Genomic DNA, 16,393 nt, shown 5'->3' with positions numbered 1-16,393 from the left:
AATTGAAATAAGCAATCTAGATGAGAGCAAAAATGTCATTATTTGATTAAATAAAAAAAGATACCTGAGAAGTATTATAAAATGTTCTACCAGCCATATTTTCAGTCCAATGAAACCAGAACCTTCCTTCTAGACTTTAGAAAGAAACTGGAAGTTAATCCGTGATGAAGGACTTGCAGTGATGGATAAAGCCAAAGGTCTCTTCCTGCCTGAAGATGAAAACCTGAGGGAGAAGGGTGATTGGAGCCAGTTCACACTGTGGCAGCAAGGTGAGCCCCTGTCTTCTGGACTGTTCTCTCTAACCTATTGATATCTTAGGAGCATCCCTGACCTTCATTTGCTTCTATAAAATATAGATGATGCCACCATGATGAGATGTTGGGTAAGCAACACAGTAAGTGATAAGACAGTAATAACTACTGAGTTCTTCAAAACTAAAAATGTTTCACATTCAACTTTATAATTCTTGAGCTTAATCCACACCCAGGCACATAGATGGAGCTACAATATGTGTGGTCAATGAGTTAATATGTAAATCTATCTTTAAAATGAGGAGATTTGAACTTTAAGGTTCTCTCCAGTTCTCTTGGAAAGTCAACTTAATCTTTGTTAAAAATAGCCATATAAAAGTGAATCCATTTGGATGATCAAACAGCATGTGATGCACATGTTTAGCTACACAATCAGTTTATATTAAAGGACAAATAAGGACAGTGGTTTATCTCAATCATGCCTTCGGAACAGTTCCTATGTAAGAAGAACTGCTTCAGTAATATTTTTGAGAATATGTCAATTAAGAGAGAGATCACATGATTTCAAGTAACTCTTATCAGCTTTCTCCAGCATGATTTTTTTTTTAAGTGAGCTATATGATCCATATGTGGGCAACATGCAAATTTCTCTGTGGTGTGTCACTAAAATGAATTAATTCTATTAGCACTTAAGCATTCATCTCATACTTCAATTTCATTAATATTTTTTATGCTTCATAGAAGCTCTCAGGCTTCCCAGGGCAATGCTTTAGAATAGCATGCATCCCTAAGTAACTTCCAGAAAATTTACCAGAGAAAGGTGCTCGGAGAAAGTAGAAATATGCAAAGAATTATGGAGATGTAGGAGGATTAAGCAAGGAAGAAAATAATAGAGAAAATAAGTTGGCTGGAGGCAACATTTGACTTTTAAATTTTTACATAGTTTCCTTGTACCTGATTTTCCATGAACTCTCTACAATAATTTCCTGTTTTTTATTTTATTAGTATCTTTGTTAAATTCTTCCCATGTTCCTTTTTCTTTCCTAACTGTAACAAAGTTCTACCTATCCTGATATTTTAAAAAGCTCATAAAATTGCTTCTCACGGTATTGTGGTTTTTTAAGTTTCTGCTGGTATATGCTTTCTTCCTTGTTTTGTGTTGTTGTTGTTGATAGTGGTGGTGGTTTTTTAAATCGTTCTTTTAAACCTTTTGATTGGAACTCCTTAGTAAATTTATTTTCATTCTTTCTTCTCTGCTAATAGAAGCATTAAGGCTATGGACTGATTGATAGATGTACCTTTAGATTCATTCCATAAACTGTAAAGTATGGTGTTTTTATTTTAGATTTTACTAAAAACAGATTGCATTTCTGTCCTGATTCACAAATAATTTAGAGGCGTGTGTGCGTGTGATAGAGATGAGCATGAGTTTCAATTTGTTGTAGTTCCTTCATCTTTTAAAAATTAATTTCTAGTTTTATTATCATCAAAGAATATAAATCACATAGTTTCTATCTTATGAAAATTTATGAAGGTTCATTGTGGGCTTCTGTTTGTGGTTTTGGACTTTGAGGAAGAATCCAGGAGCTATTCTCTGAAAACAAATTAACAGTGCAAAAAGAGTAATTTTGAAAGCAAATAGTGTCATAGCTTTCACAGAACTGGGAGGAATCTCTGAAGGTACTTGCCATACCAGGTGCTGAGGCTAAGAAACAGAAGAGGCTGTCTTGGGATAGAAGGAGAGGAAGAAGACATGGGGAAGGGAGGTGGCAGGACAGGATGCTACACCGAGAGTCCAAATTCAAAGAGGCTAATGAATATCTGGCTAAGCAAAGACTTAAAGGTTGTCTAATTTAATTAGGAAACCATAGTGCTGGGTAGTTAAAGTCCGTGAAGCTGTGAATGGGCGAGTTTTGTTTGTATACAAACAGGAAGCAAAATCATGGTAGATCTCTGTTCTCCACTTGAATTTTGTCCTCCTCGATATTCGTATGTTGAAGCCCAACTCCCAGTGTGTCTATATTTGGAGATATGTCCTTAAAGGAGGTAGTTAAGGGTATAGGAGGTCGTAAGGGTGGGGGTCTGATCAGATAGGATTGGAAGAGGAAAACATACTAGGGATATGCATACACAGAAACAAAGCCACATGAGACACAGAAAGAAGTCGGCTGCCTTCTGTAGCCAAAGGAGAGGCCTCAGAAAAAAACAAACCTGCCATCATCTTGATCTTGAACTTCAGCCTCCAGCACTATGAGAAGATAAACTTCTGTTTAACCACCCAGTCTGTGGTATTTTGTTATTGCAGCCCAGCAGACTAATGTGATCTCTACATAGTATAATCAGTACTGAACTGCAATACATTTTGGATAATAAGCTTTTCAGAATTGAAGAAAAAAGATATATCTGCAAATCTAAGTAATGAATATTTCTTCACAAATGTTTTCAATCATGGAGCTGGGGTTGTAGCTCAGTGGTAGAGCACTTGCCTAGCATGTGTGAGGCCCTAGGTTTGATCTCTAGCAGCATATATACATACACATACACACACACACACAACACACACACACACACACATACACACACACAAACTAAATTGCTATGTGAATATCATGGAACATCTATTTTGCCAGCATTTTAATAATTTTCCCAGGCAGTGACTAAAATATAGAGTTAGTAATTATTGCTCAGTCACATTTTCTAGAATCCATGGGAAATGGTGTTAACTGAGCAGTTATCTGCTCAGTTTTAATTGCTGAATCCTTCTCAAAAGCCTTGTTCTAGGCAACCACTTTCAATTGATCAGAGTTATCACACAAGATGGAACATGTTGTCATTCTAGCAGTAGAGCCTTGAAACTTTGGAAACATATAACCAAGTCCCTACTTTATGAATATGCCTCATAAAGCATGGCCACATCTAAATGATATACTCAAGTCATTCTTTCAGATCTGTGTTAGCAGTTAGAACTTTTCCTGGGGCCATTAAAATAAAAAACCACATACACACACACAGAGTTTACTAGTACTTGGAAATTACTTTAAGCTTGCTGAGTGTTCCTCCTTCAGTTACATTGAATTAGCTGGTCTTCCCCTGTGCAAACCTTCTAATCCTGATGTAGCAAGATGTAAAATTATACTTCAAAGCACAGCATTTGAAAACCACACTCCTAACTTACAGTCCTTACTAGGCATGTCCCTGTATCTCTAAGCCTGGAATTTTTCATCTGAAAAATGACAATGAAAGTAGTGCCTTAAATATAAGGTAGCTTTTTCCTAGGGTCAATGATCTGACATACTGTTTTCTAATACATGACAGTGATACTACATTTTTATTACATAACAGCAATACATTTTCTAATAGTGTTTTAGTCAGCTTTTTTTGCTACTGTGTCTAAAAGATCTGACCAGAACAACTGTAAGGAGGAAAAGTTTATTTGAGGTCTCACAGTTTCAGAGGTCTAAGTCCATAGAAAACCAGCTCCATTTCTTGGGGCTGGAGGCAAGGCTGAACATGGCAGAAGAGTGTGGCAGAGGGAAGAAGCTCACATCATGGTGCTCAAGAAGCAGAGAGAGAGAGAGACTCCACTCTCCAGATAGAAATATATACCCCAAAGCCACATCCCAGTTCCCATCTCATCCAGCCACACCCTAACACTTCATTTAATCCCATCAGGGATTAATTCACTGAATAAGCTAAGGCTATAACCCAATCATTTCTCCTCCAAAACTTTGGATTGTCTCTCTCACACATGAGCTTTTGGGGACACCTCACATTCAAACCATAACAAATTGTAACAGTAATGGAGAGTTGGTCTTGTAGTACAGTAGTGGAGAGGTAGTCTTGGCTGAAAGCTGAGTTCTGAGTGAATTAGATTTCCCAGTTCTTTTTCGCTGCCAGTTACTGCGAGACCTCTCTGTGTGTAGGTACTTCTTCTGTAAAACACAGCACTGGTGTCTTTATTACTGGATGTTGTGGACATCAGATTGGTCAGTCTAAGCATGTGGAGCAGTTCCAAGCCCAGAGTGAGCACTAGGGAAATCTTACATTCTGATCACATGTTAATATTTACAAATACCCGTGTCAACATATGACTGTTGAGCATCTACTGCACAGATTTCTCCCCTAGAGAGAATCTATGTTTTCCAAACAACAACAACAACAACAACAACAACAAAAGTACAGGTTGAATATCCCTTATCCAAAATGTTTGAGAAGTGTTTAGGATTTGGGAAATCTTGCATAGACTTTACTGATTGAGTATGTATGATATGAAAATCCAATATTTTTGATCATCATGTTGTCCCTCAGTAAGTTCTGAATTTTTTATTTTAAGGAGGATGCTCCACCTGAATGTGTCTAAAAGTTTAGAGATTCTCTCTGGTCCAGTGCTGTCCCCATGGAAATTCTAGTGACATAATCCATTTGGTTACCCATCTATTATTTATCTTTCGTGTGAGGCACACCTGTTCTCCTGGTAGCACAGGCTCAACCCTCACCCCTGTGTTTGTGGGAAGTCCAGCTGGCTCTGGTTGCTCTTGAAGCCATTGGCCCCCATCAGCCACTGCCTCAACAGCACAGAACCCAGAATGAGGGACTCCTGCCAACCCATCCCCATCATAGGAAGTCTGGGAAAGCTGGAGTTAAAAATGCTCCCTGATGACTTGTACATTTGTATAATATTTGTTCAATTTATCATTCCATTCATTTGAGGTACTCCATTAATATCTAAAAATAACATTTTACTCATAAGAGGTACTCACTTATATCACTTAGGAAAAATGACTATGTAAGTTGTTCTCTAAAGTGTTAAGGTCCATTTGAGGCAAATTCTTCTAGGTTGCATCTGTTGTGACTCTCATTTTGCTCTCAGTATATGATTATCTTAGGACACCACTAGCAATACTTAAATAAAATTAAACTCAGCCTTAGATGTAGCAGTCCTTTTGCATTTTGTACAGGGAATTGAAATATTTGTCTTTAAAAAACAATCCATCGTTTTACTCCTCTATGAGAGCAAATGATGTTGTGAACATCATGAGCACATCTTCCCTGATGAACTGTGATTTTATAGTTGTGAAGAAATTTGCATGGTTCCGGATACTTAAGACTGTCCAGAATCTTATTCCTGATACTATTACTCATAGAAAACATCATCTGTCAAAGACTTCTTCATCCTCCACTTTTTAAAAATGTCATTCTCTATCACCATTTAAAGAATGATCTGTAAATGAAAAAGTCATTAAATTCCAATTAAAAATATTGTTTTGTAACTCTTCAATATAGTCCTAGAATTTAGGTTAGATTATAATATAATGGATTTTCCTTCCTTAGAGAATATATTATTTGCTTATGGTTGGTGTAACAAGTTTCCACAAACTTGGTGACTTAAAAAGCACACACATTTATCATCTCACAATTCTGGGAGTCAGAAGTCTATAATGGGTGTCACTGCTAAAATTAAAGTATATTCTTGTGGAGGTTCCAGCTTCTAGATGCTTCCCATTTTCCTTGATTTGTGTTCTCCTTCTACCCTCAAAGCCAGCAATGGCCACACCAAGTCTTTCTTATCCTGTATCACTCTGACACTTCTTGCTGCGTTTATATGGGGCCACTCCAGTTAATCCAAGATAATCTTATTGTAAGGTCAGCTCACTGGAAACCTTGATGCCATCTGAAACTTTAAGTCCCTTTTGCTCTGTAATATAACATATTGACAGGTCCCTGGGATTAGCATGTGGGCATCTTTGAGAGGGACCACTGTTCTGCCTGCCACAGGAGAAACAGTAACTATTCAACATGTGCTTTGCCCCTTAGATGTCCTGAGTCTAACCCAATGCTGACTGGAGAATTCAGATCCTTGCTCTTCCAGGCACTGTCTCTTAGGGGAATACCCTTTGTCTTCATGAGTTCACTCCTCCTTCATATTCCTGCAGTGAACTTGACTGTTTATATCACTTAAGGTCCAAATGAGATGAGTGTAAGCTTTACTATGATTTCTTTCTTCCTTTTTTTCTCCTTTCTCTGTCTTTGAAACAGGGTCCCACCATGTTGCTCAGGCTGGTCTCAAACTCCTGGACTCAAATGATCCTCCTACCTCAGCCTCCTAAATTGTGGGTACATGTCATGGCACCCGGCTTGTGATTTGTGTCTAACGATGGTTCTCATCATTTATTCTTCTAGGAAGAAAAAATGAAAATGCCTGTAAAGGAGCTCCCAAAACCTGCACTTTGTTAGAAAAGTTCCCTGAGACAACAGGATGCAGAAGAGGACAGGTACCGAGAGTGTGGTCAGTGCCGGGGAGAAGAGGATTGTTAGGAACAAGGGAGATCTGACCCCTACAAAGAAATGATACTTTCCTATGAATGCTTCTTTTTTTTACTCACTTATTAATGAAATATAATTTCATGTCATTGATGTCAGAACTGAGGGTGGAAAATGTCCAATTCTATCACTTTGTGGAAAAGGTGAGTGCTTTATTTTAGTTTGCTTCACAAAGAAGATGTGAATATAAATTGTGAGTCTTACATGGATTCTGATCCAAATTCACAGTAGTTTTGTTCTGTCACTTTAATTTAGCCATTGCTCCACATGTTGACAAATGGCCGATCGAGTGTCATATTTTCTATGCAGATCAAATATTCCATCATGCACCCTGGAACTCATGTGTGGCCCCACACAGGACCCACAAACTGCAGGCTTCGGATGCACCTGGGCTTGGTGATTCCCAAGGAAGGTTGCAAGATCCGGTGTGCCAATGAGACCAAGTATGTTTCCTTTGTCTGTCTGTCATTCATTCTCTCTCTCTCTCTCTCTCTTATTTATTTATTTATTTATTTGTGTGTGTGTGTGTGTGTGTGTGTGTGTGCATGGTGCTGAGGATTGAAACCAGGGCCTGTGTATTCGAGGCAAGCACTTTACCAACTAAACTATATCCCCAGCCCTCCCTTTGTCATTTCTCTCTCCTCCATTACCTCTTAGGATGAGTGTTTGCTCCAACAAAGCTACATCCACACTCTTCAGTCTCTACCTATTCTTTGTGCTTCCTGCTAGTCTGGAGATATTCTAGGACTGATCTTCTTGGTCATTTCTCCCTAGAGCACTCATGTGGCAGCTGAACCTTCTTGCTTCTAAGCAGACTTGCATTCAGAGTCCAGTCACATGTACTGAGCCATACATTATTGTGCATCATGCTAGTGGTTTGAAGAAAATGGCTCCTGATGTTTACATTTTGCTCTACAGGAGACAACATGGTGCAATGGAAGCTGGCTGCCTTTTTTCAAGTCCCAGCTCTGTAACCTAATCCTGTGTAACCTTGGCCAGTTACTTAATACCATCAAATATCAGCCACCTTGCTTATGAAATCTTCAATGATATTATCTCCTTTGCAGGGTTGTTAGAGGGATTAAAGGAAATAATACCTACAAGGCACTTAATCCACATTCTAGCCTCAGCAGGGAAGTGGTGAAAGTTAGTTCTCCTTCTCCCCTCCCCCTTCCTTTCTTAATCACAGCAGCTTCATTCACAACTCTCGGAATGAACCACACTGGTTCTGTGCCTATTATCCTGACACTTGCTCCCACTGGAAAGTCTGGCTCTTCACCTGTTAGTTGGCTTTTTGTCTCTGAGATCAAAGTACCCGACAAGAACTGCTTACAGGAGGGAACATTATTATTTTGGCTCATGGTTTCTGAGGTTTTAGTCCAAGGTCAGTTGACTTCCATTGTTCTGGGCCTGAATCGAGGCAGAGTATCATGGTGGTAGGACATGGCAAAAGGAAGCTGCTCAGCTTATGGCAGCCAAGCAGCAGAAGGAGAGCAGAAGCTGGGGGAGAAGGGATGTGGACAAGATATAGTCCCAAGCCATGTCCCCCATGACCTACTTCCTCCAGCCGTTCCCTGCCTGCCTACACTTATCACTGAACAGTGTATTCTAATTACTAATTCATCCAATGAATTAATCCACTGATGAGGTACAGCTATCATCATCTAATCTTTTTCTAAAAGGCCTACCGCTAAACCTTACTGTATTGGCACCATATTTTCACAGTATAAGATTTGGGGGAAGGGCAATTCCAGATTCAAACCATAACATCTACCCAAAATAAACTCATTACTAAGATCCAATTTAGTTTCATAAAAATAGAACCTGTCTTCTGACTTGTTGGAATGTGCATCCTATATCCCCTTAGTGATCTTGCTACTCTTTGCTATTGCTTTTTATTAATTAGCATATGTTAATTTTTCTCAACAAGGAGCTATAATCTCCTAGAGATCAGAAGCTGAGTTGTGATCTTGATAGGCATTTCTCATTGAATTTAGTAGAGGTCAGAATAGAGGGTGAGTGTTCAAAAGGATTCATTTGGTTGTGGAAAGATACCTGTCCTGGTTTGACACAGCAGCACAAGGGGCTGTGGTTGAGGCAGAGATGAATCACGCTCTGCTCTCCCAGACATCCTCAGATTGGAAGAAAACAGTGGATCTAATGCCTTGTGAGCCATTAGAACGGCATAGATAAAAATGATATGCATGGATCAGTGGGAAGGGAACTCACTTGCATTTGAGGTTTGAGAGTTTTGACAGTGGTTGTTTTTAAAGACAAGAGGGATTTGAACATTGAAAACTGAGGAAGTAGCACATTGCAGAGCAGCATCTGTTAAATCACAGAGGCCAAACATTATGGGCCAAATAAGAAGAACATTGAGTGGTTTAGCAATCACCAGTGGAAAGTACATAAAGAGTAAGGCCAGAAAGTAAATGAATATGTTAGAGGTTCAAGGGGAAAAAAAAAGTTCAAGAAAAAGAAAAAGAGTTAAGTGCTTATACTTATTTTACTAAATCGCTATTTGGACAAAATGGTATAAATATCTAAGAGTTGCCTGGAAACAGAGTTCTGGCACTCAGGAGAGAAGTCCAGTGTAGAGATAGAGATTTGAGAGGTAAGCTTAGCAGAAACTTCTTGAAGGACAATTGAGTGATGACTAGAGGGTAAAAAAAAAAAAAAACTATGAAAACTTCTCATCAAGCCTTCAGAAATTCAGTTTGGGTCCACAGGTTCTTTCTGCCACAGGGTAGAGGGACAGGGATGTGGCAGGAACCCAGAGTATATAAAGAGGAGGTGAGAGGATGATTTGGACAAAAAAGAGGAGGTGAGAGGATGAGTTAGAAGCAAATTTGGACAAACTGAACACTAAGAGCATAAGGCCATGAAGATAGAAAACAGCAGGCCTCATCTTCAAAGTCCTACTTATTGGTTTTAGAACTTGCATTCACTTTTGTTCATGCTGAGCTTCTCTATCTCTATCTCTTTCTTCCCCCCTTCCTTCCTGTCTTCCTCCTCTCCCTCTCTCACTTGCAACCTTTCATCTCTCCTTTTCTTCTTTCCTTCTTTTCTGTTTCTTGTCTATTCTGCTTATAAAATACTGAATAAAAATCCCCTTGAGTACTGGCCAGGAGAAGGAAGGTATGAAACTGATCCTAGTCTTCAGGATTTTCTCCTGAGACACGAGAAAGCCCAGATTGGAAGAATGAGTGTGGTGGTCAAGCAGGGGAGCAAGTGGACAGCACCACAGGCTCAAATGTTAAGTCCTTGAGAACCAAAATTCTGGGAGACTCTTCCAGGAGCACATGGGTAGGTTCATTCCCTGCTCCAGACTTCCAGCATGACCTCATGACCAAGCTCAAAAATGAAAACCACTGCCAGCATCTTCCCTGAAGTTTAAAACACTTCCAGCTTAACAGTTTTCACCTATAGTTTCTCACAGCTCACCCAGAAGGGGAGCTTGAATATGAGCCTTAGCTTAGCAGCCTCTCAGCTTCTGTTACGCTAAAATGCAACCTAGTTCAAGTGACAGTAAGGAGATACTGATAGCAATAATTTGCAGATGGTATACTTTGAAAATTCATGGTCATTATGAAAAAACACTTACCACCCACCTGCCTATTTAGAGGACAGGGAAGCAAGTTTGTGGAGGATATGACCTTTCAGGTTCTCTCATGCCTAAAAAGCCAGGGAGTGCCATGCCCCTGTGTCCCATCATGACTTCCTGTCAGTAATCTTGTTCCACATCTCTTTTTGCACTTGCAGTAAGCCATATTACATCTTCCTCCTCCTTAATCCATATTTATATTGGTACATTATGATTATACATAATGGTGGGGTCTGTGTTGCATATCCATACATGCACATGATTTTACAGTATAATCTGGCCAATATCATTCCCTATTTCTCTTTTTCCTCCCCTCCTCCCTCCCACTGGTCCCCTTTCTCTATTTTACTGATCTTTCTTCGACTTTCGTGAGATTTCCCCTACCTTTCTTTTCCTTTTATCTCTCTAGCTTCAACATATGAAAGAAAACATGATTCTTGATTTTCTGAGTTTGGTTTATTTTACAACATAATGTCCTCAAGTTCTATCCATTTTCTTGCAAATGAAATATTTTATTTTTTATGGTCACATAAAACTCCATTGTGTATACATACCACATTTTCTTTATCCAGTCATCTGGTGATGGACGCCTAGGCTGGTTCCATAAATTGGCTATTGTGAATTATGCTGTTATAAACACGGGTATGCATGTGCTGTTATAGTGTGATGACTTTAATTCTTTAAGATACCAAAGAATGGGGCTGGGGATGTGGCTCAAGCGGTAGCGCGCTTGCCTGGCGTGCATGCGGCCCGGGTTCGATCCTCAGCACCACATTACAAACAAAGATGTTGTGTCTGCCGAAAACTAAAAAATAAATATCAAAAAAAAATTCTCTCTCTCTCTCTCTCTTTAAAAAAAATCAGTCCTAATATGGGCTGAGAAAAAAACTAAAAAAAAAAAAAAAAAGATACCAAAGAGTGGTATAGCTAAGTCGTACAGTAGTTTCATTCCTATTCTTTTGAGGAAACTACATACTGATTTCTATATGTAAAAGTGTTCATTTTTAAAAGTTTTACCTGATGGCCCTTTATATTTTTTTCTTTTGAAAAGTGTCTATTTAGCTCATTTGTCCGCTTATTAATTGGGCTATTTGGTTTTTTAGTGTTACATTTTTTGAGTTCTATGTATATTCTGGATATTCATCCTCTGTCAGGAAAGTAGCTAATAAAGATGTTCTCCCATTCTCTGGGTTCTCTTTTCACATTCCTAATTGTTTTCTTTGCTGTGCAGAAGCTATTTAATTTAATATAATCCCATTTATTAACATTTGGCATTATTTCTTGAGCCATAGGTGTCCTATTGAGAAAGTCATTGACTGTGCGTGTGTGTTGCAGTGTTGACCCTACATTATCTTCTAGGAGTTAATAGTTTCTGGTCTACTTCCCAGGTCTTTGAGTCATTGTGAGTTGATTTTTGTGCATGATGAGAGACAAGGGTGTAGTTTCATTCTTCTACATGTGGATAACCAGTTTTCCCAGCATAATTTGTTCAAAAGGCTATTTTTTTTCTCTAATGTATATTTTTGGCCACCTCTGTCAAGGACTAGATGACTGTATCTGTGTGAATTTGTCTCTGTGTCTCCTAGTCTGTATCATTTTTCTATCTAACTGTTTTTATGTCATACCATGAAATTTTTGCTACTACCATTATGTTGTATAATTTGAAGTCAATGCCTCTAACATTGTTCTGTTGTTGTTGTTGTTGTTTTGATTTAGAATTGCTTTGACTATTCTGGGTCCTTTATTCTTCCAAATGAATATTAGGACTTTGTTTTCTAGTTCTGTGAAAAAATGTCATTGATATTTTTGATGGGAACTACATTGAATCGGTATATTGCTTTTGGGCAATATGACCATTTTAACAATATTAATTCTGCCTATTGCGAACATGGGGGATCTTTCCATCTTCTTGTTCCTTATTCAGTTTCTTTGTTCTGTGTTCTGTAATTTTCATTGTAGAGGTTGTTTACCTCCTTGGTTAAATTTATTTATAGGGTTTTTTGTTTGTTTTTTTGAGTCTATTGTGAATAGAATTGCTTGCCTGATTTCTTTCTTCAAGGATTCATTATTGTTGTATAAGAAAACTATTGATTTTTAAAGCTCATTTTGTAACCTGCTACTTTGCTGAATTTGTTTATAAGCTCTAGCAGTCTTCTGGTGGAACTTTTTGGATCTTCTAAGTACAGGATCATATCATCTGAAAATAGTAATAATTTGATTTCTTCCTTTCCTACTTTTATACCTTGTATTTCCTTCTTTTGCTTAATTGCTCTGACTAGAACATCTGTATATAATATAATATATTTAATATTCAATATAATTCTATATTGAATAAGAGTAGAAAGAGTAGACATCCTTGTGTTGTTCTCAGTTTTAAAGGAAATGCTTTCAATTTTTCTCCATGTACTGTGATGTTGGTTTGGGATTTGTTGTACATGGACTTTATGATGTTGTGGTAAGTTCCTTACATTTCTAGTTTTTTCAGTATTTTCATCATGAATAATGAGTCTGAATTTTGGCAAAGGCTTTCTCTGCATTTATTAAAGAGTCTGTGATTTTTTTCCTTAGTTCTATTTATTTGATGAATTACATATATTTATTTGCATATGTTAAACTATCCTTGCATCCCTGGAATAAAACCAACTTGGTCATGATGTACAATTTTCTTAGCATGTTGTTGAATACAATTTGCTAATTTTTATTAAGAATTTTTACATTGACATTCATCAGAAATATTGTTCTGTAGTTTTCTTTCCTTGATATATCTTTTGTGGTTTTGGTATGAGAATGACACTGGCTTTATAGAATGATTTGGAACTTATTCCACCCCTTTCTATTTCATGGAATAATTTAAGAAGTATTGGCATTAGTTCTTCCTTAAAAGACTAGTAGAATTCAACTTTTAATCCATCTGTTCCTGGGCTTTCGTTTGCCTTAGGCTTTTTATTACTGCTTCTGTCTCACTACTAGTTCTGGTCTGTTTAGGTTTACGGTGTCCTCTTCAATTTTGGCAGGCCATATGTGTTTACAAATGTATCTATTTCCATTAGATTTTTCCAATTTATTAGAGTAACATTTTCAAAATAATCTCTAATGATCCTCTGGATTTTTGTGGTGATTTCTCCTTTTGCATCTCTAATTTCATTGACTTGAATCTTCTCACTTTTTCTTTTTCATTTAGTTAGTTTGGTACAGGTTTATCCATCCTGTTTGTCTTTTCAAAGAACCAACTCAGTTTCATTGGTTCTTTGTATTTTTTTTTTTTATTTTCTATGTCATCAATTTTGGCTCTGATCTTAATTATTCCCTTCCTTCTAATCATTTTGGAATTGGTTTGTTCTTGTTTTTCAAGGGCCTTGAGATGCATCATTGATTATTTATTTGAGATCTTTCTGATTTTCTTATGTGGGCACTCATATCTATAAACTTTCCTCCCAGACCTGTCTTCATAGTGCCCCAAGTGTTCTGGTATGATATATCATTATTCTCATTTGATTCTAAGAATTTTTTTATTTTCTCTTTGATTTCTTCTATCATTCATTCATCATTCAAAAGTGCATTATTTAATCCCATGTGGTATGTAGTTTCTATAGGGTTTATTTGATGTTGACTTTTAATTTTATCCCAGTGTGATCAGATAAGATGTGAGGAATTGTATCAGGGTTTTTTTTTTCCCAACAGTTGTTTTGTGGCCTAAAATACAATCTATTTTTGAGAAGTTTTCATGAGTATGAGAAGACAGTGAATTCAACTGTTGTTCGATGCATCTTTATCATCTTTAACTATTCTCATTCAGTGGTGGTTATGTTGGGCTTTATAATTCATTACATAAATAATGTTTCTCATAAGAGAAATGCGTTGATTCAAGTGCTGTGTAATATTTAGTGAAAATACCTAGTTATCTGAAAAGTAGTCAGTTTATAAACTCAAAATCAGACTTACATATAAAATCATTGTAGAAGTGCCATTAGTGTGAAAGGAGAAACACATGTACCAAGACATTAGCCTTCCTTGTTCTAGACAATGGGAAGCAATTTTTTGGACCATGTTCTGAAATTGTAATTCTGAGGTCTTTCAACCTGCCACTTCCAATAATGATAGAGGGAGAGACAAGTGCTCTGCACTTATCTACTCCCAAAGAGTAGGTTAACTGTAGTACTAATTTGTACACTGTAGTTTTTAGGCATTAATAAGCATATTTCTGTTTCTTCAGGGCCATGAGAACAGCATGCAAAAGGGCATGTTGTTAAAATATTCCATCACTGCAAAATAGTGCAGCAGTAACTGATGATGAATTTGTAGTTCTGCAAACTTTGTAACATAAATAAAACAATCATTCCAAATTCACAAATGCCTTTGGATTGCAAAACTGATACATCACCCTTGTATGCAATTTGTAAAGCACAGAGAAAAACGATAAAAAAGGATTATTCTTTATCCCAATACCCAGAGATACTGCCCAGATTCTCGTCAATGCTATATGTGCACATTCACAATGATTACAGATATAGTAGCAATATATATTGTGCCAATAATAATAGCTGTGCCATGCAGTTCTAAGCACTCTACATTATGTTCACTCATTAAGTCTTACAACAATCCTCTGCAATTAAGATCATTAAAATTCCTATTTTACAGCTGAGAAGACTGAGATATAAAGATGAGTTTAAGTTTTGTCCAAAGTCAATATTAGTATGAGTTTCCTAGGGCTGTCATAACAGATTACCACAAACTGCATGACTTAAAGCAATAAAAATTTATTCTGCCGACCAGGGTCTGAAATGAATGTAGTTTGTTCCTTCCAGTGGCTGGGAGGAGAATCCATTCCTCTCCCCTGTCTCCCAATGGCAGCTGGTGGTACTTGGCTTGTAGATACATAGCTCTGGGCTCTGCCTCTGTATTAACCTCCTCCCTGTACCTTCTCCTCTTCTCTTCTTTGGTAAGGACACATATCATTCGATTTAGGGACCAACCTAATCCAGGATGATCTCATCTCAAAATCATAAACTTGATTATATCTGCAAATTCCCTTTTTCCAAAAATAGGTTCTAGGTGGATCTCTCTTCTGTGGGGACAGCATTGGCTTTTAGCCCACTACAATATTAGAATCACAGTATCATCCCAGGCTTTCTAGCTTGGAAGTCTATGTTCCTACACATAACCTCATGACATATATATTGTTGTTGTAGAATGCGATCATGCTGCATGCTGTACCTTTTTTTTTTTTCCCCCCGGTGCTGGGGTTGAACCCAGGGTCTCCTACATGCTATACCTGCTAGGCAAGTGCTCTGTGACATTGAGCTATACCCTCAGCAATCTTCACTTCCCCTGACCACCCCTAATACTAGGGATCGAACCCAGGGCCTTGGACATGCTAGGCAAGTGCTTTTCCACTGAGCTATACCACAACCCTCAGGCTGTAGTTTTAAGATGATCATTGTGAAATTTTGGATGCCAGTTTTCATTTCAGACAGTTGAGTAACGGCAGAGAAATCATCTGGGAAATCTCCATTTCTAGGCCTAGGGCAGGCTGTGCTTTGTCAGGTGTAAGATGAGCTCATTATCAACTTTGATCTGGAGCCGAATAAACTTCAGCCAGTGGGTAAACATGCTGCCAGTAAGCGGAAATTGTTACCCTAAGGAGTGACTGAGTTATGTGAGCTTAGGGGCTTCTGGACAGGAAAGTAATTCCCAGTCTCTAGGAGGTCCTTCCAAAATATGCTGAAATTGTGCCAAGCAAATGACCTGTGACCTCACAGCTCTCCTGGAAACTTCCTTGCAGCCCACAAAGTACCAGTCTGAGATGTTGGATGAGACTGACAGGTAGCTGGGAAAGCACATGTTGGCATTAGTATGTCGCTGAATGACAGTGAAGATGGGAATTGGCAACTAGTCATTTAATTTATCTCTGAATTGCTATAGAAATAATGCCTTTTTCCTATAGGCCTCAAGCATTTATAACAGATATTTTCATTAATCTTTCAAGGTTCCAACTAGGAAGATGATATAGAAGTCATGCTAAAAAAATTAATGGTTAAGAAAAATTTAATTTTTTAATCCATCATAAATTGTTCATAGGCGATATTTATTTTGTTCTATTTTCACAAAGTGAGAAGAAGAGCTAAGTCTTAAAACTTCCAGATCACATTATAGAAGTGATAAATTAAAAAATCATTTAGAACCAAATATATTCAATCCATCTTCCTTGGTTTGCTTG

General features: G+C 37.7%; 1 protein-coding gene across 4 annotated transcripts in view; it reads left to right on the top strand.

Annotated features, from left to right (window-relative positions):
- Positions 1 to 16,393, top strand: part of Asph (aspartate beta-hydroxylase) — a 208,533-nt gene that overhangs the window by 183,056 nt on the left and 9,084 nt on the right. For all 4 annotated transcript variants that reach the window (XM_077801167.1, XM_077801166.1, XM_077801168.1 and 1 more), the window contains 3 exons: positions 134 to 269; positions 6,432 to 6,523; positions 6,882 to 7,015. In XM_077801167.1, coding sequence (XP_077657293.1) covers positions 134 to 269; positions 6,432 to 6,523; positions 6,882 to 7,015 — 362 coding nt within the window. The remainder of the gene's footprint in view (positions 1 to 133; positions 270 to 6,431; positions 6,524 to 6,881; positions 7,016 to 16,393) is intronic.

Source organism: Urocitellus parryii, chromosome 7 (assembly GCF_045843805.1).
Source record: "Urocitellus parryii isolate mUroPar1 chromosome 7, mUroPar1.hap1, whole genome shotgun sequence".
Classification (NCBI taxonomy): domain Eukaryota; kingdom Metazoa; phylum Chordata; class Mammalia; order Rodentia; family Sciuridae; genus Urocitellus; species Urocitellus parryii.
This window is presented reverse-complemented; position numbering and strand designations above follow the sequence as displayed.